This window comes from Dermacentor albipictus, chromosome 10, assembly GCF_038994185.2.
Source record: "Dermacentor albipictus isolate Rhodes 1998 colony chromosome 10, USDA_Dalb.pri_finalv2, whole genome shotgun sequence".
NCBI classification, from domain to species: domain Eukaryota; kingdom Metazoa; phylum Arthropoda; class Arachnida; order Ixodida; family Ixodidae; genus Dermacentor; species Dermacentor albipictus.
Window position 1 is genome coordinate 60549465 of NC_091830.1, and position 27661 is coordinate 60577125.

The following is a 27661-nucleotide window of genomic DNA, read 5'->3' on the forward strand; positions in this document are numbered from 1 at the left end:
TTCTCGAAAACTCGGTGCACGTCACTTTCCTGTCGAGAAAGCTGTGTCACGCTGATAACGTGCAAGCCGTAGGTGACTTGGAAGTGCCGGGCTCGCCACGTTAATTATTATTCTAAAGACTAGCGCACATGACAAGACACATGACAGTTATTGTCGTGGGACAAGATGCAACATAAATCGTGTAAACTTTTTAATAGTACAGGTTCACGTTCTATTTGGTAGCGCATCAGGCTACCCGTCTTACCAAGATAGATAGATAGATAGATAGATAGATAGATAGATAGATAGATAGATAGATAGATAGATAGATAGATAGATAGATAGATAGATAGATAGATAGATAGATAGATAGATAGATAGATAGATAGATAGATAGATAGATAGATAGATAGATAGATAGATAGATAGATAGATAGATAGATAGATAGATAGATAGATAGATAGATAGATAGATAGATAGATAGATAGATAGATAGATAGATAGATAGATAGATAGATAGATAGATAGATAGATAGATAGATAGATAGATAGATAGATAGATAGATAGATAGATAGATAGATAGATAGACAGACAGACAGACAGACAGACAGACAGACAGACAGACAGACAGACAGACAGACAGACAGACAGACAGACAGACAGACAGACAGACAGACAGACAGACAGACAGACAGACAGACAGTGCCTGGAAACTGCATGAACTACCCTAAGTATCCTAATTACACTGAAAGAAATGGCACGACATGCATGTAGATATTACAATTGCACTTAGACAAAAGGCGCAAGACACGATGTCCTCAAAATGTTTGCAAATTTCGGCCCCTTCTAGCTGACCTGCAACGTGGGGCCGGTGAGACGCGACACGAGAAACAAGACATACGGCTGAGTCCGATTACTAGTTCAGATAAACACCGCAAATGGGGTGAGCTATTCGACTGAGCTATACGCAAGGTAACTTTTGTAATGCTTCATAATTAACTTTCAAAGCGAATTCGGGGCTCCGTCGCAGGCGGGGTGTCTGGCTCTTCTCACGACAACAGTTCTGGTACTCCCTTATTTCAACGCCGCTTCGGCCATTTTTGCACGGCATACAAACAGCGTTTTACTCACCATAAAATGACCATCGACCCGTGGAGCCTATGGGATCCTTCCCTTGAGAATCCACGGGGGACGCCTCGTGCGTTTCGACGGACGGGCCTGTAGATATCCCCGTGTCGTCTGCCTTGCCCTCCTTCGGCACGACTCGCTTTTGTTCACCGACTCCTCCGCGATCCGTTTGCGCTAACTTCGGTGGCTCTGGATGCGTTTCTTGCCGGCGCGCTGGTGGCTGGTGCGTTTGCTGATCCACGGCAGCCTTCCCGCCCACGGCCACGTCCTTGCCTCGGCTCGCCATCTTGTCGTCCTCGCTTATAGACGTCGCTGGCGGGGCGGCGCCCTGGATCTTCGACGGAGCCGAAGCATAGGCCGCCGCCTCGGCGGCCTTCCCGTTACGCGACGTATGTGGAACGACAACTTCCTGGCTCACTGCAGGGACGGCAATGCCAGCCGGGGCGGCGACCGAACAAGACGGCTGGTTTTGAGATCTGGTCGTCGAGGCAGCAATCGTTGCGTCCGATGGTTTGCTATGTGGAGCCAGCGCCGAACTTGGCGCCTTGGAAATGACCTCCTCCTCTCCCGGTGCATGAGCAGGAGCTTGGCCATGGCTCACCGCCGCTACATCTGGACGATCAGATGCCGTGCTTCTGGAAACCCGTCCTAAAGAAAACCGTCTACTCGAGGAAGCCCGTCTTTTGTGGGGTCTAGAAGACTCATGGTCCTTGGACGCCGTCACGCCAGGCATTGTTGTCGATGACGAAGACTGGTGGCTTTCCTTAGTGGAGGCAGGCTCAACTGTTGTCCCGGTGATCTTAGCAGCCACGGGTGCCGGGGCAGCAGGTCGGACTTGGTCCTGTGGCGCGGACACTGCAGCTTTTAGTGCACACGGTCCAGTTGTCGAAGCCGTCGATGCTCTACGTGTCGCTTCTGAAAAGTTGCTTGTTCTGGGTTTGGCATGATGTTTCTCGTCCTGTGTTTTGGCGTTCGCGTCCTTCTCGGGCAGGCCCTTGGATCTGGTGAAACAAGAAAGATCGTTTCTCGGATCCAAAGGTTTCGTATTGTTCACGGTATCAGACAGCTAGAAAGATAAACCTGGCAAGATTGCCAGAATAAATGCACTAAATGTCTGAGTACATGAAGCAAATAGATGACAAAAAAATTACCATTAAATAACGAGAAAGCTTGTACCTGCATATTCCAATACAATTAAAGAAATACCCTTGCTAAAGCGCTTCATGACTAGAGTTTAGTGACGCATGACTTTTCGCGTCCTAACCACACTCGGCTGTGGAAGTTTCCCTATCACGAACACAGCCAGCCCTCTCCTCAAATAGTGAGTAATAAGTCCGGGTGCGTAAAGGAGAGTACGGTAGCCATTACATTTAAGTTATTTCTTTTGGAGGTAAGAAATTAGGCACGGAAAGAAAGTTTGCAGCGCAAGAAAAAGACAACGACTGAAGGCACACACATCAAAACAGAACCAGCGTCGAGTTAGATTTGTAAGTCAACGCTGGTCCTGTTTTGATTAGCTGTTCCTTCAACACTCGATTGTGTTCTTTTTCTTTTTTTTACGTTGCATACTTCGTTCATAAAAAGCTAACTAGGCTACTCTCATGTTCTTCTGCGCTCAGAAATCAAAACATCACTATCGCATGCATGAAACCACGGAACCAACTTGAAAATACAGCTCTATTGTCTTTTACAGGTTTTAGAGCATACCACTGTGTAATATACTGTCTATATGCCGGCCCTCACCTGGCTGCATAGGAGCTTGGCCTCGATTCTGTGTGACCAGCCGCCGCATTATGCTCAGTCTTTCCCAAAGAGCTGCTCGTTCCAGGTTTGGTAGCATCTTTCTCAGCGTGAGCTTCGGCAGTCGCTTCCTGTTTGGCTCCTTCGTGTTTGGTCCGTTTCCTCTTCGAGGATGATGACGACGACGACGACGACGACGAAGTTTTCGAAGCAGTACTTGGGCGCTTGCTGTCGCTCCTCTCTGTGGACCGGCGAAGCGACATGAGTTGCGCAGGCGCCGCTATGACTTTGCCTTTTAGGCCCGGGGAAGTCGCGCTGCCATCCGCCACATTTGGCCCCTTCCGTGCATGACGCGAGGAATGCATTTCCAAAACGGACCCAGCAGACGTTCGCGTCACGCCTCCGCTGCCTTCGCTGAGGCTACCGACGGATGAGCTGAGCCGACTGGACATTTCTCCGAACTTGGTGCCTCCGCTGCCTTCGCTGAGGCTACCGACAGATGAGCTGCGCCACCTGGACAATGCGCGTTGGGTAGGTAGCTGTCCATCATCGAAACAGAATTCATTCCGTGGGCTGATGACGCGTACTTCTGGTTCGGGCAGTATGGACGCCCTCATAGCCACGGCGCTGGCTGAGGGCTGCTTCTGGCTCTTGTGAAGCATGGACTTCCGGCGCTTGCTGCCCGCGTCGGCGCCCTGGTCTTCCATGTACGCGACGAGGTCAACTGGGCTCTGGAATGCACAAAACGAGACCGGGATCACGGCACGAGAAGAGGTTCCTCGCGAAGAACGCGTGAGAACGCGCAGTGCAATGGCTGTTCTTGATGATGATGATGGTGGTTATCCCACACGCTGGCACATGCAAGTAATAAATGAGCGGTCAAGAATTGGCCGGCAGAGCGAAAAGAAATAAGAGCGAGAAAGCATTCAGTACTAATCTCCCTTGTGATAGCCGTCTTCTTGGTTCTCATAATGACCTCTTCATTGCGCTTTGTGTTGCAACTAGTTTGTTTTATTCAGTGCGTAGCCTTCAAGATAAATGGCACCAGGGGTCACACCACTACCTCTCAGAGGCCGGTCACTGAGAAGCAGCAACTAATTAGGCTGGTAGGCAAAGTGGAGTAGCGGCCTTCAGTGTTCGTTAGGCACAATGCTAGAGAAGTCCCGGGCCATCGCTGATGTCCAGAAACGTAGTACACCTCCACTGCGAGCTGATAGACCAAGAAGCTGGGGGATATGCAATGTTTTTTAAAGAGGAGCTTTCTTTGCCTCCTCCTTCGGCTTTCCCGCTGCTGTTGCTGCTGGGTGCTGGCTGCTTCTTTGCCAATTAGCTGTTGGTCCTGGTGCACCCTACTACCTAGTCCAGGTGCAACCAAATTAGGAAGAACCACTTAACTACAACAAAGACACTCCCTCACCAGTACAAGTATTGGCCTCCCTAGTGCAGTATTCGGTCATTACTTCCCTCATGACTCTTGCAGTTAACCCGTGGCACTCAGTCACCAGCGGCTGAGTAGCATCCGAAGTATTCATTTCATGCACATAGGATGCAGGTGCCCGTGATTTCTGTGTGTGTGTCCTCTCGTATACATGATCATTTTTGTATATACACATCTCGTGCACATCACTTCAAAATTGTGTAAAGTGTTCTATCACATCATCATTGTACATAACCATTGTGTACACTGTATATATTGAAAATCATTTTGTACATGTGGCATTTAGTTTATGTGTAACTGTGCCTTTCCATGGGTATACGTGTTTATATGTTGGTGCGTGAGGACTCGGACATTACTTACGTTGAAAACGTGCTGTGTTTCGTTTCTTACATGTTATCGTCCCGGTGGAATTGTGCCGTGATTATGACTCGGTGTTCGTATCGTCTCTTGCCGAAATAAACTTTTTCTAAACACAGTAGCACCTCACCAAGGGGTTGAAAGTTGCACATTCAGTATACTGTAGTCACGGGCTACTTCAATGCAAAAGTGAGAAAAAGTGAGTTGCGGAATAAGCTATTGGACACCACAACATCGATTCGAGCAATAATAGAGGAGATATGCTGGTAGCTTTCGCGGAAAGAAATAGACTCCACGTAATTAATACCTTCTTCGGGAAGCACTAGTGGACCTGCAAGTGCTCTGATAGAGAAGCAAGAAATGGAATAGATTTCATACTTTCTGCCGATGCCAGCCTAGTGCTAGATACAGAAGTGTTAGGTGGGGTAAAGGGCAGTGCTCATAGGTTAGTGAGGCCTATAATTTACCTCAATATGAAGACAGAAAGGGTAAAAATAGTCAAGAAGAAACCGGCCAACCTAGACGGAGTAAGAGAAAAAGCAGACGAATTCAGACGGGTACTTACAAATATGCAGTCTCAGAACAGCGAGATAAAGATGACATAGGGGTAACGAATGAAACCGTAACTAGGCTGGCTTCAGACGCAACAATTGAAGTGGATGCAAACGCAGCAAGGCAACCAATAAGTAAGTTCTCACAATCAACGAAGGACCTAACAAGGAAATGTCAAAGAAAGAAAGTATTCAACTAGAGATTAGATAGAATTGGCGGAATTGTCAAAAGTGAACAAGGAGAAAATAGGGATTCAAAATTACAACGTAAGAAAGACTGAGGAACGAGTAAAAAATGGACGCAGCATGAGATGAGTGAGAAGAAAACTTGGCATAGGACAAGCCAAGATGTGTGCACTGAAAAATAACCAGGATACTATCATCAGCAATTTCGAAGATATGGTAAAAGCAGCGGAAGAATTCTACACTAACCTGTACAATATCCAGCAGCAGTAGCAACGCCTTCATACGAAGTAATAATGAACAGGTTACAGAGGCTCCTTCTATAACTGGTGATTAAGTTAGAGGAGCCTTGTAAGACATGAAACGAGGAAAAGTGGCAAGAGAAGATGGAATAACAGTCGATTTAATCCATCTGCAAACATAATCCCATTTGCAAACATCTACAAAAATTCCGCAGCTACCTTGCTTCTCTACAAGAAAAGTAGAAAAACCTATCAAGCAAGGGGTCCGGCCAGAAGACAAAATCGCTCCAATTTTATTCGCTGCATGCTTAGAAGAAGTATTCAATCTATTAGGTTGCGAAGCACTAGAAGGGAGGATCAGCGGTGACTATCTCAACAACCTTCGCTTTGCAGATGACATTTTCCTGATCAGCAACACTGCAGATGAATTGCAACAAAAGATTGAGGACCTTAACCGAGTAAATGCAATGGTATGGTAGAAGATAAATGTGCGGGAGACAAAAGTAGTGTTCACTAGCCTGGGAAAGCAACAAGAATTCATGGTCGCCAGTCAGCCACTATAGAGACTGTGCTGGAGCACGTTTACCCATGTCAGTTACTCACATGGGACCCTGATTATGAGAACCCTAACTTGCGACCCTGCCTGCCACCTAGACTTTCCCGTCGCGACACAACTTTACTGTGTCGCATATGGTAGGGCGTTGCATTGACCAATTCCTATTCGTTCCTGATAGGTATGGCCAACATTGTGGCGTGCAATTTGTGTGGGTGCGATGAGACTTTAGACCACCTTCTGTGTCATTGCCCATCCTTTAACACTCAATGACGTACTTTACAAGCCAAACTCAACCTGCTAGGCAATAGAGCGCTCTCAGAAGAAAAGATCCTTGGACCATGGCCTACGAGTTCTTGCATGCAAAAGGCCACAAAAGCCCTTCTGCGTTTCTTGAAGGAAGGACCCTGGATTGTATGAACGCTTGTGACAGTGAAGATTCCTCTGCGACTGACTGTGAATGACTGACTAATTTTTTTTCTTTTCTCTCCTTATCTGTTCTTCCCTTTTGCCCTCCCCAAGTGTAGGGTTGCCAACCGGGCATGTCCTTGGTTGACCTCCAAACATTTCTCTCTTCGTTTCTCTCTCTCTCTAAAAAAAGAATAAAAATGGGTTAGAGTGCATATGGCCAGCATCACCAAATCCTGACTGGGAGCTTAGCATTGTCGTTGAAAGGAAAAGTACAGAATTACTGCATTCTACCGGCACTAACATGCGGGGCACAGATTTGGAGGCTAACGAAAAGTCTTTAGCGCAAGTTAAGGTTCGCGCAAGGAACGATGGAACGAAAAGTATCATTCGTAACGTTAGGAAATAGGGAGAGAGCGGTGTGGACCAGAGAGAAAGCGGGGAGAGCCGGTTTGCTAGTTGATACTAAGAGAAAAAAAAATGGAGCTGAGCAGGCTATGTAACGCGTAAGGCAGATAGCAGGATTACCATTCGTGTTACAGAATGGGCGCCAAGGAAAGTTAAGTGCAGTCGAGAACAGCACAATATTAGGTGGGGCGACGAAATAAAGACACTTGCAAGCGCGGGTTACAAGTAGCTACCGCAAGACAGGGGTAACTGAATATATCTGGCAGAGGGCTTCGGCCTCCAGCGAAGATAAGGATATTATTATTATTATTATTATTATTATTATTATTATTATTATTATTATTATTATTATTATTAGATAAGGATATTATTATTATTATTGGCACGGTCCTACAAGCCAACTAAGGCTTAGACCGGCCTGCTTGTGTTGTTTTGTATATTGTGTGGCAATAAACATTATTATTATTATTATTATTATTATTATTATTATTATTATTATTATTATTATTAGTATTATTATTATTATTATTATTATTATTATTATTATTATTATTATTATTATTATTATTATTATTATTACTATTATTATTATTATTATTGGGATGACAAATAACGCAGTCGTGATTGGCCAGTACCAGACATAGTGTAAGCAAAGTGCACAGTGCGAATTAAAGTAGCCGCAGGCACCAGATGTAGTTGAAACAGACGTCCGATATATTGCAAATTGAGGTGGCCCGATAGCCTGTATTTGCGCTTGCAGTGTCGTTTTGTCGTCTCGTGTCCTGTCTACGTTTTGCGCTGTTGACACCGGGATGGAAAACCAACAAACTCAACCTGCAATTCTAGCGAGATACCGATTACCTGGTACCGCATGTAGTGCAAGCAAGCATCAGATATGAATCAAGGCGACCCGTGGAGGCGAGTTATGCACGTGAGCATGAACGTGAACTACTTGTTCACAATGAACTTGTAGATCCAGTTCACCCTACGTAGATTTCTAGCACTATCTCTCATTTCTAGTGTTTTCTTTTACGGCTTATAGCATTTAACTGATTTTGCTTAGGACCTTGAGGTACGCACGGCATGCATTTATGTACCACAACACTTGTCTTTCTGTGTCGCCTTAAATTTACTCTGTGTACTTTTTTCTCTTCAGTCGACACTCTTCCTGAAGAAGATTGCACAGATCCCACGCACTGTGGCAAACGATGTTATGTCAATCATTTTGCAGGTAGCTGGCTATCCAGCATTGTTTAGAGAGAGTGAGAGACAAACTAAGGGGGAAATGTAAGGAGCTTAACCAAGGACGTGCCCGCTCGACTGCCCTGCAATTGAGGAGGGGGAAATGGCAAAAATAGACAAAAAACGAAAACGAAGAAAAACAATAAAGTGCCAGTCATTGTGAACAGATTTGCAGAAGACTGTCACGAGCATTTGTACAGTCCATTCACCTTCAAGAAGCGCAGAAGGGCCGTTGTGACCTTGTACATGTAAGAATGCATTGGCCATGGTCCAAGGATCTTTTTCTCCGAGAGCACTCTGTTATCGAGCTGGTCGAATCTAGCTCGTCGAGGACAACGTTGAGCGCCAAGGAATGGGCAGCCGCACACAAGGTGTCCTAGTGTGTCGTCGCACCCGCACGAATTGTACGCGGCACGGTTGGCCATTCCTATTAATAGGATTTAGTAGGATTAAATAGGCATCTTTAAATGCGACGCCCAACCGTATGCGACAAAATAAAGTTGTTTTGTGACGGAAGAATCCGGGTAACAGGAGAAATGGTGAGTTACAGACAGACAGACAAAGAACTTTATTAATGGTCCTGAGGAACCGGCGTTAGGGTACCCCCCTTTTCAGGGAGTCCCCGTAGCCGTCGCGGGCCGCACCCACGTCGGGGTCGGAAGATCGTGGTCCTCCGCCCTGTCGCAGGCCCTCTGGACAGCCCGTAGTTGCTCTGAGAGGTCGCCGCTCTTAAGGGCTGCCTCCCAGTCGGTTAGAGTGGTTAGCGATGAGCTGCGTAACGCAGGGCATTGCCAGAGCATATGGGACAAGGAGCAGTACGCCTCCCCACAGTCTGGACAGTGGGGTTCTACGTTAGGCGCGAAGTGACTGAATCTGCCCCTGGAGGGAAATGACCCCGTCTGAAGCATGCGAAACGCCGACGATTGTGGTCTATTAAGTTTAGGGTGTGGTAGCGGAAAGGCCCGCCGAGCAAGTTGATAATGTGTCAAGACTTCGTGGAAGGTGAGAAGCGAATCCCTATACAGCCCTAAGTCGCCGCCCGTGAGTCCACCTGAACCGCCGCGGTGTGTAAGACCTCGCGCACAGTCATGGGCCAACTCATTGGCGTTAACAAGCTCAGAGTGTACATTGATTCCCATATGGGCCGGGAACCATTTGATGCTATGAAAACCAGCAGCCCCCTCGCTGCCGAGGATGGCCGCCGCCTCCTTTGAGATCGAGCCGGAGGCGAAAGCTCGGGCTGCCGATCTGGAGTCTGTAAAGATATTGGAACGTAGAGGGTCCTTCAGTGCTATAGCTATAGCAACTTGCTCGGCTACTGTTGAAGAAACCTTCCGCACGGATGCTGAATTAATGAGAGTGCCATTACAGTCAACCGAAACTACGGCATAGTGATCAGAGCACTCGTACTGGGCGGCATCAACGAAACATGCCAGATTCGGAGTGGCAGCAGCCGCTTTTAACAGGAAACGAGCCCTGGCTACCCGGCGCCCTACATTGTATTGAGGGTGGACGTTACGTGGCATGGGATCTACCTTGAACGTATCTCGGACCATGGGTGATAGGGTCACGTTGCGCTCCGTGATTTCCTGGTGACCGCATCCAACGGATTCGAGGATGCGTCTCCCCGCTCGCGATGATGATAGTCGAATTATTTGAGCCACTCGTTGGGCCTCGATCACCTCTGATAGGGAGTTGTGCATGCCTAGTTGCATGAGACGCGCGGTGCTGGTAGTGAGTGGTAAACCCAGCACGCGCTTGATGCTTTTGCGCATGAGGGCGTCGATTTTGGCCTCATCCCCTTTAGACCAGCGCAACGCGGAGGCTACATAGTTAACGTGGCTCATCAGAAACGCGTGGTAGAGTCTGAGTAGATTGCTCTCGCTTAAACCCCCTCTGCGGTTCGAGACCCTGAGGATAAGCCGAAGCATATTCTCCGTCTTCGAAGTAATGCGGGCTATAGTCTGTGAGTTGCCCCCGCGAGATTCCAGCAAGAGTCCGAGGACCCTGATGGTATCCACTCTGTGAATTTGTTGTCCGTCCTTCGTATAGAGGGCTATGGGAATTTGATCTAAGGGTGTGGAGCACCTAACCCCCCGTCGGGTGGGCCTATACAATAGAAGTTCGGACTTGGTTGGTGACAGACTCAGGCCCGTGTCTAGTAGGAAGTGTTCTGTGATGTCGAGCGCCTCTTGGAGCGCACTCTCAACCGCAGCGTCAGACCCTCCCAAGCACCACACGGTAATATCATCCGCGTAGAGGGCGTGACCCGTTCCTCTTACTGTGGCCAGTCTGTCCGAGAGGCCCTTCATGGCGATGTTAAACAGTAGGGGAGAGATGACCGCCCCTTGCGGGGTGCCTCTCGCTCCCAATTTAAATTCCTTCGATTTGATTTGCCCTATTTTGACAGTGGCCTTGCGATCCCTGAGGAAGGAGCTAACGTACGCATGGAATCGTGGCCCCAGGCCCAGATCTGAGATGGCGTCTAGTACGAACCGGTGCGAGATGTTATCAAAAGCCTTGGACAAGTCTAGAGCAAGGATGCCCCGAGTGTCTCTAGTGTCGACATCAATGATTTGCCTCTTTATAAGTAACATGACGTCCTGTGTGGAAAGTGCCGGCCGAAAGCCGACCATGTTGTGAGGGAATAACTCATTATTTTCTATATGCCTAGATATACGGTTGTGAATGACATGTTCGGCCACCTTACCCACGCAGGACGTGAGCGAGATGGGCCGCATGTTCTCCGGCGCAAGAGGTTTGCCTGGTTTCGGGATGAGCACCACTGAGGCTGTCTTCCAGGAGTCGGGGACTAGGCCCGTTTCCCAAATTTTATTGACCTCCCTATTGGTGAGTTAGGGTCGAGAGAATGCAAGTGTTAGTTGGTAAGACCCGGTGAATTCCATCGTGAAAGTGCGATGTGGCGAGTACGTGATTAAAGACGCCGCGGAGCATCTGACCTCGAGAGTGGTTAAGCACCCGCTGATGCGTTTGTTGAGCAGAGCGCGCCCCTCTACCTGCCCTGTCGTTGCCGACAATTTTGCAGTGGCTTGGCAACCATCGAAATACAATGCCGCGTACTTTCTCAAGCAATTGGTGATGAACGTGCCCTATTTCATACGCTAGCTGCTCGGGTAATCTGTGACGTAATGCAAACCGCACAGTTTGTAGGGCTCCTTATGAATCACAGAAAGTGTCCCAACGATTTGGCAGCTGCTAGTGCACGTGATTGATTGTACCTTGAGCAGCCGCAAGTTCTGCTGCTATCCACTTGGTATTGTGAGAGTACTTCATGTAGGAAAAAAACAACTAAATAGAAGAGGCCCTGACGTCACGTTTTTTCAAGCCGGTAGTGAAACCATGCTGGTGTGCCATCTCCCTTTGAACCCCCAGTCAGCTTTGAACTTGCATTGCTGCGAGCAGCCGGAAATGGTGAGTGCTGACGCCCGTCAGAGCAAGACCTACGAAACTTCTGCAACAGGTTTAGTGAAGCAGACGTGCCCCAGTGTTTTTCGGTGGCACGTCGAAGAAGTCGACGAAGACCCGCGCCGTGATTACTTGAATGGGTCTGTTGTAGGCTGACGCTCGCACTCACAGACCCAAAACACGGCTTTCAAGTTTCACACCACACTCCAAAGTCAGTTTGATTCACGAGCACAATCTGCTGACAAAATGACATGGGCGGAAAATCTTATCTCACTTTTCAGAGGCCGAGAGCAGCAGCCAGAGCTTTAGGCACGCGTTTGCTATAGCAACGTTGACTTTTGGAGTGCCAGTCCCAGTTCCCCTTTGGGAAAAATCAAGGCGGCCTCTGAAAAACCGTACGTAACTTCCGTCACACTTTCTCCAACACGTCCGTGTTGACCAGGGCCTCGCCTATGTTTTCCTTTCTCCAAGGAGTACTTGAACTGCAAAGAGATGGCGTCCGATGGAACAGCCATTGCTCCAGCAGAGCTGTTGGAACAGGTGGAACAGGTGAAAAATAGGGCTCGTTTAGGAGAATCATAGACAACTGCTTCAGGGTTAGCGGTCACAAAGCTGCCTTCTTAACAATCCCACAAACTGAGAGGCACATTTTACGTTGCTGGAAAATATAGAATAGAATTTATTGACAGGAAAAACAGAGACGTCGACCTGAGCTAGTGCGCTCTAATCTGCTACTCTGCACTGGGGAAGAGGGAAGGGGAGTGAAAGTACTGGGATGGATGATGATGACAAGAGAAGTGGTGAGTGCTTATGTATGAGACAGATTCCTTGCTAGGGCCACTCTTCGAGCTTGGTGTCCTGCAGAAACTGCCGGACACCAAGTGTCCTGCAGTTTGCATTGCATTGAAGTTGCAGTGTCAGGCCATGGTCCGAGGATAGTTTCCTCCGACAGTGGTTGCCTGCAAACGCTGGCTAGGATGCTTACTAACGTCCTTCGCTCCAGCTTGCTGGAGACACTGCTATGCCGATGTCGGGCATTTCGCAAGCTTGAAGCTACCTAAAATAGAGTCATGGTGTCTCGTCACAATGTCACAGGATGTAGTCTGTGGTCTTGGCGCCGGCAAACCTGCTAAAGTGGGATGGTAGCCGTGAAAAATGTCTAATGGGTGCTCTTAGCATATCAACAACAATATGAGCGGTGATCGGATACTCCTGTGCAATGATAATCGTTGCAGCTGTCGAAGTACATCTCGGGAAGCCAAGACATGTTCGAAGTGCTTGGGATTGCGCCATCTATGGTGACAGCAGATTAGGTTTGCATGTGTTAGACAAGACTGGAAGACTATCGCAGAAATCCCAGACAAAGTGTCGTGTATACGAATAACATCGAGTGCACAGATCTGGACAATTTTCCAACTATGAATTTAAACAAATTTTTATTACAAGTGAGCCTTTAATGCGGTAGATTTAGGATTGTCAAAGTAGAAAAAGGTTATGTATGGGAAGTGCGGGAAGCTGCACACGTGGTAAAGGTAGAGCAGGGTAAGGAGAGGTTACAAGAGCGTGTCTGTACGTATCTGTATATAGTCAAAATAATTTTCTTGGCTTGTGCTTTCTACTAATAAAAAACGGCTCCCTAAATTTGCTTCATTGTAGGCCATATATATATATATATATATATATATATATATATATATATATATATATATATATATATATATATATATATATATATATATATATATATATATATATATATATATATATTTCATAACTGACGGACCACCATCAGTCGCATTGGCTCCTCGAAGAGTCAGGACGTGTGTCGATGGAGCTCCTGAACAACACTTTGCAATTTGTTGAAAGCGGTTTAAATCCTAAATCCAGAACCACGAAGCGTGTGACGTAATGTTAGCGCATTTCTCTCGCATTTACTGATAAATCACCACAAAATTTTCTTTTCCAAATAGGATACATGGGAACTCCAGGTGACATGGCGATCTATAATAAGGCCTAAAAACCTGTGATTCTCCTTATACGCAATTGACAGGTCATCGATTCACACCGGATAGAAAGACATCCGCTTCCGCGTAAATGCGACTAGTGAATTGTTTTTTTTTTTATTATTGTGAGACCTTGTCGGCGAATATCTAGGGCTGAATTCACCATTCTTTTTTGATCGTAAGTTCATTTGACTACCCACTCAACTTAGTTTATCGCCAACATTCCGTCTTTCTTGTCTTGTCTTGACTTCTCTGTTCGGTTGTCACGTTCTTGCGCTGCGAAATAACTGCATGTCATCTCTATGTGTTTTCACACCGCTTACAACGGATTTCAGAGGACGGGTCGAATTGCTGTCCGCAGACAAACGCGGCGCGCCTAAGCTGCAAACAATCGCGAAGCAGCTCTTCTGTGGCGCTCTTGTGTACCACGTGATTGGCCGCCACTAAGGATAGCAATAGGGGCTTGTTGGTACGGCATATCTTATTTTGTTATAGCACAAAGCGCTGTGTGTGTCAGATGTGCCTTCTGTTGTCCGTGCCAAGCTTTCGCTATAACAAAATAAGATATGCCGCCACTAAGCCACGTCGTGCTCATCCACGGACCGAATCAGCAATCGCAACACTCCGTCGCACTAATCCAGCTCAAGCCAGCCCTAAAAATTCACTTCCGGCATAACCAAAAGGGTCTAAACACAATATAGAATGGCATCTTGAAACTTATTGTGCGCAACAAACAGAGACGAAGAATAGAAGAAACACAAGGACGAGCGCTTTCTAACAACTGGTTTTATTTTTGAAGAACCACCTGCTTATATACCCACAGATCTGCGCGATCTAGTCAAACAGAGCACACCTATAGCGCATATAATACGCAGGTGTATATATAAGCAGGTATATATATATATAATAAGCAGGTAATATATATAAGCAGGTGGTTCTTCAAAAATAAAACCAGTTGTTAGAAAGCGCTCGTCCTTGTGTTTCTTCTATTCTTCGTCCCTGTTTGTTGCGCACAATAAGTTTCAAGATGAATTTGTTCCAACTAGGCCGACTCTCAGTCTTGCTATAGAATGGCATTTCTAGGTAACGTCACAATTTATGGGGCGAAGCTATCGCTACGGAGAGCCGAACGCGGCGGAGAGGTCAGCGACCCCACTGGCGTTTGCTTTTCCTCTTCCGGTGAACGGATCGCCATCCGGTGAAGCCATTCGCGCTGCTTTAAAGGGGCTCAATGGGAAAATATATCCGCACAAGGTTTGTTTTATTTTTTTTAATTAGGTATATGTAAGGAAATGTTCGCGCCGGCAACTGAGTAGTGGCGTCATGTCTTTACTATTGGGAGTAGGCGGGACGGAGGGGGAGGGGGATAGGAGAAATTATGGGGGTCATTCGGACCCAGCACCACATTTCTCTTTTTTTTTAAGGCCGCCCCTCCCCCGGCTATTGCGCTGCTCAGACGTACAACAAAGCGAGAAACACCGTGAAAACAAAAGCTTCGTTGAAAAAGACGTTTCTCTTCTCGAGCTTGTTAGAGTACTCGTTAGAGTACTCGTTAGAGTTAGAGTACTGGTTAGAGTTAGAGTACTCTCTTCCGTGTTTCTAGCGCTAGCCCTTTAGTGGGAGACCGGCGCGACGAGGGTTGCACGTACAGTCGGCCACAAAAGTTGTCGGGGCACGTGATCTTTGCGATGAAATCTTTATTATTGCGGAGCCCGGCCACACATCCTCGCGTTCAATTTTTCAGTTTTTAGTGTCGTTTGCGGCCAGTGATTCATTGTATTCGAAGCGTCATTGATGTAACAGAGCAGAAATTCGCAATTGTCACGGGAACTGTGTCCCGTAAAATTTTGTGAACGACCGTCATTCATGCATGGCGCCCTTAGGTGGTCGCGGACGATGGGTTAGAGGAAGAATGTTGCTCAGAAGGTCAGGTCGCGAGTGTCATTTCCCATGAAACACAACGTTACGTACGCACCTATATTCAAAGATCAAGTTACGGGAAGTCTGTTCGCCGATATCTTAACATCGGACGGGCCAACAAAACCCTCGCTGCTCTCACAAAAGTTTCTACCGAGCTTTATTAGAAGTTATATTTTTTTTCTTCAAATGCTGCATTGCGTGTAAATTGAATACTTTATGGGATTTTCCTTCGTCGTTTCATAAACAGATTGGTCCACCGTGCCCTAGTTGAATATATATTTTTGTTTGTCGATTGAAAGTTTTTGGAGTCAGTCAAGATAACTTCTAGGCTAGGCTCACTCTAAAAAAAGTGACCTTAACTCAATTCCGGGAGAAACGGCGATGTCCCGTATTTTCGACATTACTTAGAGTAATTTTAATATCGTCGTTAAAAGCAGAGAAGAAAAAAACTTAGCAGCATTTATTGAGGTTCACATTATGAGTTGGCCCCGGGACACAATGGCACTGGGTTACGCAATATAACTTTTAACACACAAGCACATCTTAAACAACAGCTGATACGCATGTCTCGTTAGCATAGAAGCATTGATTGCGCTAAAATCTTTCAACTTTTTTATTAGTCATGGTGTTCCGACTTACAATGTAGCGCCGGTGGGGGCTCTCTGTTCTACGCAGTTAAATGGTAAATCTCGGGAACATGCTCGTACGTTCATAGTAATCTAATAGGCTAATTCAACAGCACACAATTCTGCCAAAATAAAATCTGATTATGACAAATACCTTTTGGTTATCGACTTGTGATTTTCACACTGTGAGCTGGCTGTGAGCCAATTGGCATTTCTCCCATAGACAAATAAATGTGTAGCGAGTGTTAGTCACTTGACGCTTTCTTAAGTTTTGACAATTAAATTCGCATCGAGTGTGAATCCATTGGCTGTTTCTTAACTATGGCCTATGAGATCTCTGCCAAGCGTACTCATTAGAAATTGACGTTGAAATGATTTTATTTAGAGCAAAATGAACTTGATGCACAGTCTATTGAAACCCAAGGTACACTTTTGTGAGGGTGTTGCATCCGTCGCACTCCAGAAACAATCGTTCGCGTACTTTGCCTCCGCCCTTAATATGCGACTGAGCTAAAGACACCCAAAGTCACATTAGATCGCCTGGTCTCCTGCCCCTTGACGGAGGAGCACATTTTGCGCACACGGACACATGTTGACCTTACCCAACGCTCCATAAAATCACTTCATCTGATTTCATGGTTATGGCCAAAATTAATCCGGAGTCCCCCACTACGACGTGCCTCATAATCAAATTATGGTCTTGGCATGTAAAACCCCAGAATTCAAGACTGTAGGTGGCTTCATGCGGGATAGACACAAAAATAAACATTTGACATTATTGCAGACGCGTTACAATAACGCTTGGCACATTTGTTATACCGATCCATTCTGTTACCGTTCTTGGGGGAAAAGGGAGAACGATTGACCTTATTCGTTTTCGCAAAGTACGATGACAAGAAATTCGGTCTGCGCGCTTGGGCGGACGCTTCCGTTACGCTTCCCGGAAGTTTGGGCGGCGAATTCGCCGCCTCACCATCGCAACAGGGGGCTCATAATACCGTCAGCACCCGGCGGAACCGTACATCGGTCGTAAAAATGATCTTGCCCGCCTGCGTAATTGTTGTGGGGCCTGTTTTCAATGTTTTCGTGATCCAACGCGATCCACACGTAAGTAGTACTTTTCTTGCTTAGTTTTGCTATTCATAGAAGCATGCTCATATACGCAGGCTGCGCAATGCCTTTCAACGAACCAGTAGAATTTATTTAGAAAGAAGGTCAAAGCATGCTGTTTGCAAGAACCTAGACTGTTCAATTTGCAAACATAACTGCACTGTAGACAGTGTGCACAACCGACTGGAGCCGTATTTTGTAACGGTTAATTACATTTTTCATTATATTCGCCTTTTGTCATTGGCTCAAGAGCCGAGCCAGTGGTCCGGTGGTGCTGGTGTAGTAACAAACATTAGGTAACATTATATAATCAGAGAGAGAGAGAGAGAAGCGAATAAAATGGAATAATCAAGAAAGCTGTTATGTTATTGCCTCAAATAACTGTACTTATATTATGTTGCATTAATAAACATTCCTTTTTAATCAGATTTGGCCGTTATGGTAATATAGATAGATTAGTAATTTATTGCTTAATAACAGCGTTCACTTTCTCTTTTAGGCAACTGCTCACAGCGAGTGTGTTCCACAGTCTGGTAAGGTTATTCATTGTTTGCTAGAGTTCGTTTAATGAAGTATAGGCTATTCAGGCAATGGCATTTTTGTTTAGCTTTGTACAACACTGATAAAGTTAGATTTATTGATTAAATTGAAACGGTGCTGATTCCTTTGTAAGCAGATATCCCGAGCGTCAATCTCTAGTTTGGCCTGCACACGATCATTTAAATCTCTTTCACACGACATTAAGATCTAAGACACAACATTTTACCATGCCATAATTATAGAGAAAACTAATATTAATCCGAACCATAGCGTCACTTGTCGAGTCACGCATCATTTTCGCATACGACTAAATGTCCTTATTAAGATTCGGTTCCAACATTTTCGCATACGACTAAATGTCCTTATTAAGATTCAGTCAAACATTTTTCTATACAAAGTCAGGGGTGCTGTGATGCAAAGCTACTCCAAACTGTTTCTATCCCATTTGCGCACTCAGCACTCCACGATCGGTGAAACGTTTTTCGGGCCACTCCCACTTCGCCTGTCACGCGACGTCACGAAAACCGCGAAAACTCTCATCTGCTATGATGTGTAGTACATACTGTTTGTGCAGATTAGATCCAACAAAAGAGAAATAATTATTTTATATTCTAAAATTTTTTTTTGCCATAACTCTCCGCTATTTAAGAGTCCATAGATGGTGCCCGTTTCGCCTGTCTGTCTGCCGACGTCTCAAAACCGCGAAAACTATGCATTATGGATTCGTTATTATGCCGAAGAAAACTGACTTTCTTTTTATTGTGAGGCGGGGTTTGGATAGCCGGAATCTGTCTGGTTCGAAAAGGCTACTCAGAGCTGGCTACTCATTGCCCGGCAGCTCTGGCTACTCAGAGCTGCCGGGCAAAGTGGATTTATTTCCGTATAATGAAAAAAATCCGGGGGCACCTGAGCACTTCTAATGAGTTGTGAATATTAAACCTATAATGTCCAATTGAAAACCTCTGAGCAGTTCTTCGAGTTCACTTCTCGCGGGCAAGAGAGCGCGCCGAGTCACTTGGCCAACGAGTGGATAAGACACTCGGCTTCTGAGCGTAGGGTGGTAGGATCGAAACTCACTACCACCAACCTTTTTTCCTGTCGAAGTTATTCCGTTTTATACGACCCGCCGTGGTTGCTCAGTGGCTATGGTGTTGGGCTGCTGTGCACGAGGTCGCGGGATCGAATCCCAGCCACGGCGGCCGCATTTCGATGGAGGCGAAAACAACTGTGTACTTAGATTTAGGTGCACGTTGAACAACCCCAGGTGGTCAAAATTTCCGGAGTCCCCCACTACGGCGTGCCTCATAATCATAAGGTGCTTTATGGCACGTAAAACCTCATAACCTCATATACACTAATTGCTTTATAGCGATTACCGATGCGAAGTTGGAACGTAGGCGAGAGCCTGCGCGGACAAGGAACGTGTGGATAACACAGGCTTCCGAAACCGAGGGTGACGTGGCGTCGCGGCGATGCCCTCTCCCCTCTCGCAACGCCTGGCGGGGCAGCAGGCGCACACTCTCGCCCGCTCTGCTGCGTCGAGGCGCGCACGTGACCTGGCCCCGCAGCCAATGGGAATTTAGGCGCCGTTTCGCTGGTGCAGACGCCGGCTTTTGCGCTGAAGTGAAGGTGCGCTTTTACGTATTGCCTCTGCGACAGCAGTGCTTTCAAATGGGGTTTTAAATATCGACATTGCTCGTTGGCTGACGTGGTGGTGGACGTGGTGGTGGACGTGGTGAAGGCAATCGTGTAGCTTTTGCTTGCTGCTACTAGCAAGCGGCCGCATCGCGCTGTTTACCGGAACATGGAGCACCGGCATAGGACGGTGTTAAGAAATATTACTGAAGTCAAGCAATACAAAACAAAAGGGAAGCCGCGGCTGCTCGCTAGTATCAGCCAACAGCTACGCCGTGGCTCTGTCACTTTTCCGCGATTGCCAAATCAGCCAACGCGTAGTGTCGATTTTAAGTCCCCCTTTGAGAGTGCTGCGCTCGGGCCAGCCGTAATTTCCAATCTTTTTTCTCGCATTTTGCGCTACATCTATGAAACAGGGAAAAAGATGGTAAATTTGGGGAGATGGAAACTGTTCAATGTGATGTTTTCAAATGTGATGCAGGAATTTACGTTCAAGCTTGTGCAACTATACAAGTAATTATACATTTAGGAAGTTGATTTCGACCAATTACCCGATTACTCGTAACAGGAAAATTCACCAGCGTGCACAAGGTGAGTGCTAATAAAACACCGTGGTACCATCGTCGTATATCGTAGCCCATATCTTTTTTGTTTTCAACGCTTGATCCGGCCTGTCCACGAAGAGTATTTCGTTAATATTCGTCGGTGCGGTTATCCTCTATTTCGGGAGCTAAGTGATGGGCATCGATTCAAATATTACAGTTCAATGTGCCAATATAACCTTCACGTTTGATATCGGAAGAGCCAGCGTAATAGCTTGAGAAACTTACCTGTGGTGAATCTTCACTTGCACATTGCATTGATTACGCTCTAGGCGTGGTACAGGTGCGTCAGCAGAACCTGACAAATGTTAGGGTTCTTGAATTAAACTTTGTGAAACTTTAAAGGCGGAACGCGTTCAAATTCTTAATGATTCCTTCTAAAGAAATGCTATCCGCTGAATTAAAGTGATAACAAGTTTGTACAGCTGTAATCTGAAAATCAAGAATACAAAAATACGCGAGACTGACAGACATACCGCTGTGTTTCTTTAAACTCTGCAAGTGTAAATTCATATAATACATGCAACGCCGTTTTGATACCTCCAAACTGATTTAAGCAAAGGGTACTTGTCGTAGTTCAGCAAACCAATTGCTACTAAATAATGGCAGTAAAATTATAATTGAGAGTCAAGTACCATATCGTTCGTTTTTTTTTTTTTTGTACAAAACTACTCCTTATGGCCAGAAATAAATGTTATCATGTTCTATTACCTTTAACGTAGAACCATGCTTGGGCGTTGCAAATTTAATTCGCAATTCGTCCTGCCGTTTCGCTCTTTGCACCCTTTCATGTTCAGGTAAGGTACACATCTGCCGATGAACTTTGAGTGTGCTCCCGCAGTCTGTAGCCTATGACGGATGCAGAGAGCGTTATGCGGGTACCAATATCTTGACCCCTCTGAAATCTCGTCACAGCCCTTCCTGATGTGGCCAACCTGACACTGGTATCGGCACAGAACAGATCCTTCACGGTGGCCTGGGAGCGGCCCGAGGCTAACTTCGACTACTACCGAGTCGAGGTAACCGGCAGTAGGAGCGCCAGAAATGCCACTGTCGAACCGGATCTCCTCGGCTCCTGTACAAATGGTTCCATTGTCGACGCAAACCAGACGCGATTCACCTGCGATCACGTTGAAGATGGCACCAAGGTCACCTTCAGAATACATACCCACACAAGGGGACCTCCTGAACGGGCATCTTCGGGAGTAGCCCTCGAGGACATCGTCATTCCCTGGGAAGGTGACCTTTTTTTTTTGTCTAATCAAGGCTTGTCCTAAATCGGTCATTTAGCAGTAATAACCGCCATTTTACTACACTTTCTCTTTGCTTTATGGTCGTCTTCGTTATTTTAGAGAAGTGCTCACTGTTCTCAAGAGTTATTTCTTCTTTTTCTATGCAACAGTAACTTTGGTCTTTCTTGCATTTGAATGTGAAGGTGGCTAGGAAGCCGCTCAAGAAACAAATTATAGAAATATTTGATTTGTGAACCACACTATAGGCTACCGCAAAAGGTTGCGGCTTCTGAATGGTACAATTAGGAACAATTAAAGTAGTTACCAGTAACTTTACAAGCATACAAAGGGTCCCGATTATCATGCACCAAGTTTTAACAGAACAATGATCATTCTGCGCGAAAAAGACCTCGTGCAGACACTGGGTTGATGGACATATGGTGAAACCCATCAGTGGTATTGTGCGAGACGCTCGGGCGGAGCAATTGCCGGCCTTGTTCGCCAGGCTAAACCCGCCTGTTGCTACAATTCACCACCACCACCACCACCACCACCACCTCGTGCATATTGTTTAGAGCAATGTCAAGAAACCGCCAGCATTGTTTAGTTCGTCACATGCAATTCTTTTAGAGTAATTGTCTGGCTTTTTCTTTGTTGCAACATCAAGATGTTAATCAGGCGGTTGTAGAGAATGGTAAGACATGTCAAAATGTGATAACTCAAGCAATGTACAGTGCTCACCCGGAAGCCGTGGCTGCCGGCTCTTTCTTGAGCCACCGCGGTGGCCACTGGGCATATCGAGTTTAGGCATTTTTTTAGGATTATTAAATGAAAGCGAGAGACCTGTGATGCATTGTGACTGCGTTTTGACTCCCCCCCCCCCTCTATCTCCTCAGCCATCATCACAAAGCGCCAGCCGCCCGCCATGCGGTCTACTTGTGTCGCGTTCAATCACTGAGCTCTGTATACACATAGCGTACATTTGTTTGTTTTTGGCAAAAAGAGAAAGCCCGCAAAAAAGCTGTTTTGTTGCTAAAGGTTTTCCGTTCCACAAGAGTTCGTGCGCCTTTCAGCCAAACTGTCACATAAAGAATTTCTTGAGTCTGTTCAAGAGAGACGAAGAGAGAACGAAATACAGAAACGACTGAGCGGAATTGCATGCCGTTTGCTACCCTACTACCGGGCACAAGAAATCGGGACGTAAATATCCGCAGAAGATATCTTTTTTTTTCATTTTTTCATTTTCATTCCACCCTCTTCCTTCGCCTCAGGTCGCCAGACAGGCGAGGTGACAAATGCCCCTAATGCTGCGTTATATATCACGTGACCGATCCATGCCACTAGGGAAAAAATTGGAGGACGCTTAAGCTTCGCCTTCAAGAGTGGGACGCGACAGCGTTCCCGTCGACCCGCCAAGGGGTATAAGACAATGCGCTACGGCACAGCGATCACTTACGATGCGCCCCGCATCGGACTTAGCGCCCACCTATCACGCGGTGAGCGTCGAGCAACGCAGCGTTCGGCGCGGCTACGAAACGTGCGCCTGAGCGAACGGAACGAACCAAAGAACTCGGTGTCTCGGAGGGGAAACGATCTACGCCAGCCAAACGTCGTGATCGGCACGGGCAGAGAGATAGTAATCTAAACCGGGAGCACGGCGAAGCGTCTTCAGGGGAGAGGGAGTCCCGCGACGCGCCTGGCAGTGGTCCCAATGCGGGCGCGGCGCGCCTCCTGTCGGGGCAGCGCCGTACATTGAGAGGAGGGAGTCTTCTGTGTTTGCCGCAAGATGGCTCTGCGTGTGCGGAAAGCGCAGAAGAAATGCAGCGGAAATTCACTTCGCAACTCGTGTAATTGCGACTTCTGTACGTTACATGTTCATAATTACCGATATACACCGCATTATAACTTTCCACGGCTCGTTTCGAAGGCAACACCGCATTCACTAGAGGCGCGTTTGCACCGCTTGGAAGCATCGAACTCGTGGCTGAGTGGTAGCGTCTCCGCCTCACACTCCGGAGACCCTGGTTCGATTCCCACCGGGCCAATCTTGGAAGTTGCTTTTTGTTTATGAAGCGCCTGCCGTGATTTATCGCTCACGGTCAACGCCGCAAACGCCGACGCCGACACCCGACGCCGACGACACCGGCTTTTCTGCGACAGGAGCTCCTTAACGCTATCGCGTTAATAGGAAACATACCATATGACTGCGCATCCGTGGGCACGGAACGGCGGAGCAAATAATCTGCCCCAGCGCGAACAGTTCCCGGCGATTACTGTGTGTCAAGGTCAAGGAAACTCGCTGTCCTGAACGGCTAGCCTAAGATTAACAACATCCCTTCCCGCTCAGGCTGTTTGATGGTGCTGCTATTCCGTGCACGCGGAATAGCAGTTACGTTCTACTTTGAGCAAAAGCCTTAAGTGGTTCGTTTCGCCATGGCCTTGACAAAAACGCGGCGTCTAGTCGAGTGGTCCAAAAAAAAGAAAACCACGTGACCTTCTCCGAGCGAGCGGCGAGTGGAGAGGGGAACGAGCGACGCGCGAAGACATAAAAACCGGTGTTGCGTCGCTGACGTCATGTGGTGGTGGTGGAGGTTGCGGTGACTGAGTCGGTTGGGAAGCGAGAGAGACAGCAGTGGAGGACGCTCACTCGAGGCCTAGGTTGGAAAGCGAGAGAGACAGCAGTGGAGGACGCTCACTCGAGGCCTAGGTTGGGAAGCAAGAGAGACAGCAGTGGAGGACGCTCACTCGAGGCCTAGCGGATTGCGTGGTTGGCCTCGGAAGTACGCTACGGCGGAGAGACGAGGTGCGACGTGCGAAGCGGTGGGAGCAAGGCGTTCGATCGCGAGTGCTGCTTTTCCCTGCCGAGAGGATGCAACGTAACTTTGTTCAGCTTGCGTTATACATGTGTAACACTTACTGGCGACAAGCACGCTGCACCTTTAGATGGCGCATTATGCGCACGCATGTGTCGTTCGACCTAAAGCGCCGCACATGTACTTCATTCTGCGGCTCGTTATGTCTTGGAGGAAATCTGACTCCTCCTATGATATAATAATGCATCACAAAGGGTGCAGCAGGCTTTCGCCTTCAAGTGTTGCAGGAGTGTAGAATGCTGCCGAACTTCTTTCACACTTCACCGTAAACGTAAGCACATATTGTGAACCTTGATGGAAAATCTTTATTTCTACCTCTCTCACGAATCACCACAAGCCCCTAATTGACACGGGAAGTTAAAACACTCCCCCATTCCCCTCCGCTGTGTAGGGTAGCAAACTAGGCTCAGTCTCGTTGGGCGGTTGTGTTGAACATCGTACGTCGATTAACTGCTTGGACTTCGAGACAACGGAACAGACATTTTAATGCGTTGTGGTGAAGGCCAGCGCATGGTGCAGCGGTCACGTTCTCCCAGGCAGCCTGCCCAGGCGGAGATCATGGCGCCCCTTTTTGGTGAAGCTGAGCAGGGTTGTTATTTCCCCGAATTTTTCGCTATTCTTAGGGAACTTTAGAGTTGTTTAGCGACCAAAGTATACTTTCATTTGATAGCGGATTTCTAGGGGACTACGGACAACCTCCGCAAATTTCAAAAGAATTCGAGGAACACTCCGAAGGATCGTAGCGGATCTTTGGAGCCAGTGTTCAGCAAACTCACGCTGAGAACGAAATTCAGACGTTCTTTTTAAGTGGCCGTATCTTTAATTGGGGATGCTGCGAAGAAACACCTCTTCGCAGTACTCAGTCTTCACATTTTATTCGCTAATTAAATTTCTTTTGGAACGTTTTCGGTTAGCACAGGCACTCGACATCCTTAAATCAGCCCCCACAAAGGTGCGTTGGAGCACCGTGGCTTGCTCTGTGTCGTCATGGCCATTGAAATCTCTTCGCAGCCCTTCCCGATGTGGCCAACCTGACACTCATATCGGCTCAGAACAGATCCTTCATGGTGGCCTGGGAGCGGCCCGAGGCCAACTTCGACTACTACCGAGTCGAGGTAACCGGCAGCAGCAGAGCCAGTAATGCCGCTGTCGGACCCGATCTCCTCGGCTCCTGTGCAATTGGCTCCATCCTCGATGCAAACCGGACGCGATTCACCTGCGATCACGTTGAGGAGTGCACCGAGGTCACCTTCCGAATACGTACCCACGCAAGGGGACCTCCTGAACGGGTATCTTCGGGAGTAGCCCTCGAAGGCATCGTCATCCCCTGGCAAGGTGACCTTTTTTTGTCTAATCAAGGCTTGTCCGAAATCTTTCATTTAGCAGTAATAGCCGCCTTAGTACTACCCTTTTTCTTTGCTTTATGGTCGTATTCGTTATTTTAGAGAAGACCTCACTGTTGTCAAGGGCTATTTTTTTCTATTCCTATGCAGCAGTAACTTTGTTCTTTCTTGTATCTGAATGTGAAGGTGGCTAGAAAGCCGCTAAAGAAACAAATTATATAAACATTTGATTTCTGAACCACACTATAGGTTACCGCGAAAGGTGCGGCTTCTGAATGGTACAATTAGGAACAATTGAAGTAGTCACAAATTAACTTGTAAACATAGAAAGGGTCACGATTATCATGCACCGAGTTTTAACAGAACACTGATCATTCCACGCGAAAAAGAAGACCTAGTGCATATTGTTTAAAGCCTTGTTGAGAAACCGCCAGCAATGTTTAGTTCTTGACATCCAATTATTTGAGAGTAAGTATCTAGCATTTTATTTGTTTCGTTGTAAAGATGTCAATCAGGCGGTTGTCGAAAATCGTAAGACATGTCAAAATGTGGTACTTCAAGCAATGTACAGTGCTCAGCAATTGAAATGCGACACCCAGAACCTGTGGCTGCCCACCCTTTTCTGCGCCGCCGGTGGCCACTGGGCATACGGAGTTGATGCATCTTTTTTTATCATTATTAAATGAAAGCGAGAGACCTTGTGTTGCATTGTGACTGCATTTTGACTCCCCCCCCCCCCCTCCTCCATCTCCTCAGCCATCGTCACAAAGCGCCGGCCTCCATGCAGTCAGTGGGTGTCGCGTTCAATCACCGAGCACTGTATACACATAGCGCGTTTGTTTTCGGCAAATAGAGAAAGCCCGCAAAATAGGAAACGTACCGTATGACTGCGCACCCGTGGGCCCGGAACAGCGGCGTCATTAATCTGTCCCAGTGCCGGAAGCAAGCTGCCCATCGCTTACTGGGCCGAGCGGCGGTGATGAAGGAACACATGTTCTTTCCACGACGCGCGAACAGTTCATGGCTGTTACTGTGTGTCAATGTCAAAGAAATGCGCTGCCGTGAACGGCGAGCGTGAGATTAACAGCTTCCTTTCCCGCTCAGGCTGTTTGATGGTGCTGCTATTCCGTGAGCGCGGAATAACAGTCACATTGTATATTAAGGCGATAGCCTTAAGTGGCTCGTTTCGCGATGGCCTTGACGAAAACGCGGCGTCTAGTCGAGTGGGCAAAAAAAAAACACGTGACCTTCTCCGAGCGAGGGCGGGTGGAGAGGGGGACGAGTGAGGCGCGCAGACATAAAACTGGCGTTGCGTCGCTGACGTCATCAGGCGGCGGCGGCGGTTGCGGTGACTGAGTATTAGAGAGTTTTAGTTTAGGGGACGCAAGCGGCTTGCGTACGCAAGAACTAAGGGCGACGGTACTGCGCATGCGCAGTATCGTGGCCCCTAGTTTTTGCGTACGTAAGCCGCTTGCGTCCCCTAAACTAAATGCGAAGCGAGAGAGACGGCAGTGGAGGACGCTCACTCGAGGCCTAGTGGATTGCGTGGTTGGCCTCGAAACATGTTCCTGTGGGTGGGCCTCGGAAGTACGCTACGGCGGAGAAACGAGATGCGAAGCGGCGGGAGCAAGGCGTTAGACCGCGAGTGCTTCTTTCCCCTGCGGAAAGGATGCAACGTAATTGTGTTCGGCTTGCGTTACACATGTGTAACGCTTACTGGCGACGAGCATGCTGCACCTTTAGATGATACATTAGGCACTCGCATGTGTCGTTGAGGAGTTCGACCTAAAGCGCCGCACATGTACTTCATACTGCGGCTCGTTATGTCTTGCAAGAAGTCTGACTCCTCCTATCGTGTAACTTAATGCATTACAAAGTGGGCAGCAGGCTTTCGCCTTGACGTGTTGCAGGAGTGTGGGATGCCGCCGAACTTCTGTCATACTTCACGATAAACGTAAGCACATAATGTGCACCTTGATGGAAAAATTTTTAATGCTACCTCTCTTACGATTCTCCGCAAGCCCCTAACGGACACTGGAAGTTAATACACTCCCCCATCCCCCTACCCACGTGTAAGGTAGCAAACTAGGCTCAGTCTGATTAACCTCCCTGCCTTTCTT

At 47.3% G+C, this 27661-nt stretch overlaps 2 protein-coding genes across 2 annotated transcripts in view; one reads left to right on the top strand and one right to left on the bottom strand.

Annotated features, from left to right (window-relative positions):
* Positions 1–26489, bottom strand: part of LOC135912133 (uncharacterized) — a 45349-nt gene extending 18860 nt beyond the window's left edge. Inside the window, exons 1-3 of the mRNA XM_065444522.2 lie at positions 26422–26489; positions 2853–3580; positions 1113–2110 (exon numbers count right to left, since the gene is read on the bottom strand). Of these exons, the coding sequence (XP_065300594.2) occupies positions 1113–2110; positions 2853–3556 (1702 nt within the window). The 5' untranslated portion in view covers positions 3557–3580; positions 26422–26489. The remainder of the gene's footprint in view (positions 1–1112; positions 2111–2852; positions 3581–26421) is intronic.
* Positions 25259–27661, top strand: part of LOC135912086 (uncharacterized) — a 7565-nt gene continuing 5162 nt past the window's right edge. The window contains exon 1 of the mRNA XM_065444465.1: positions 25259–25533. Within this exon, the coding sequence (XP_065300537.1) occupies positions 25263–25533 (271 nt within the window). The 5' untranslated portion in view covers positions 25259–25262. The remainder of the gene's footprint in view (positions 25534–27661) is intronic.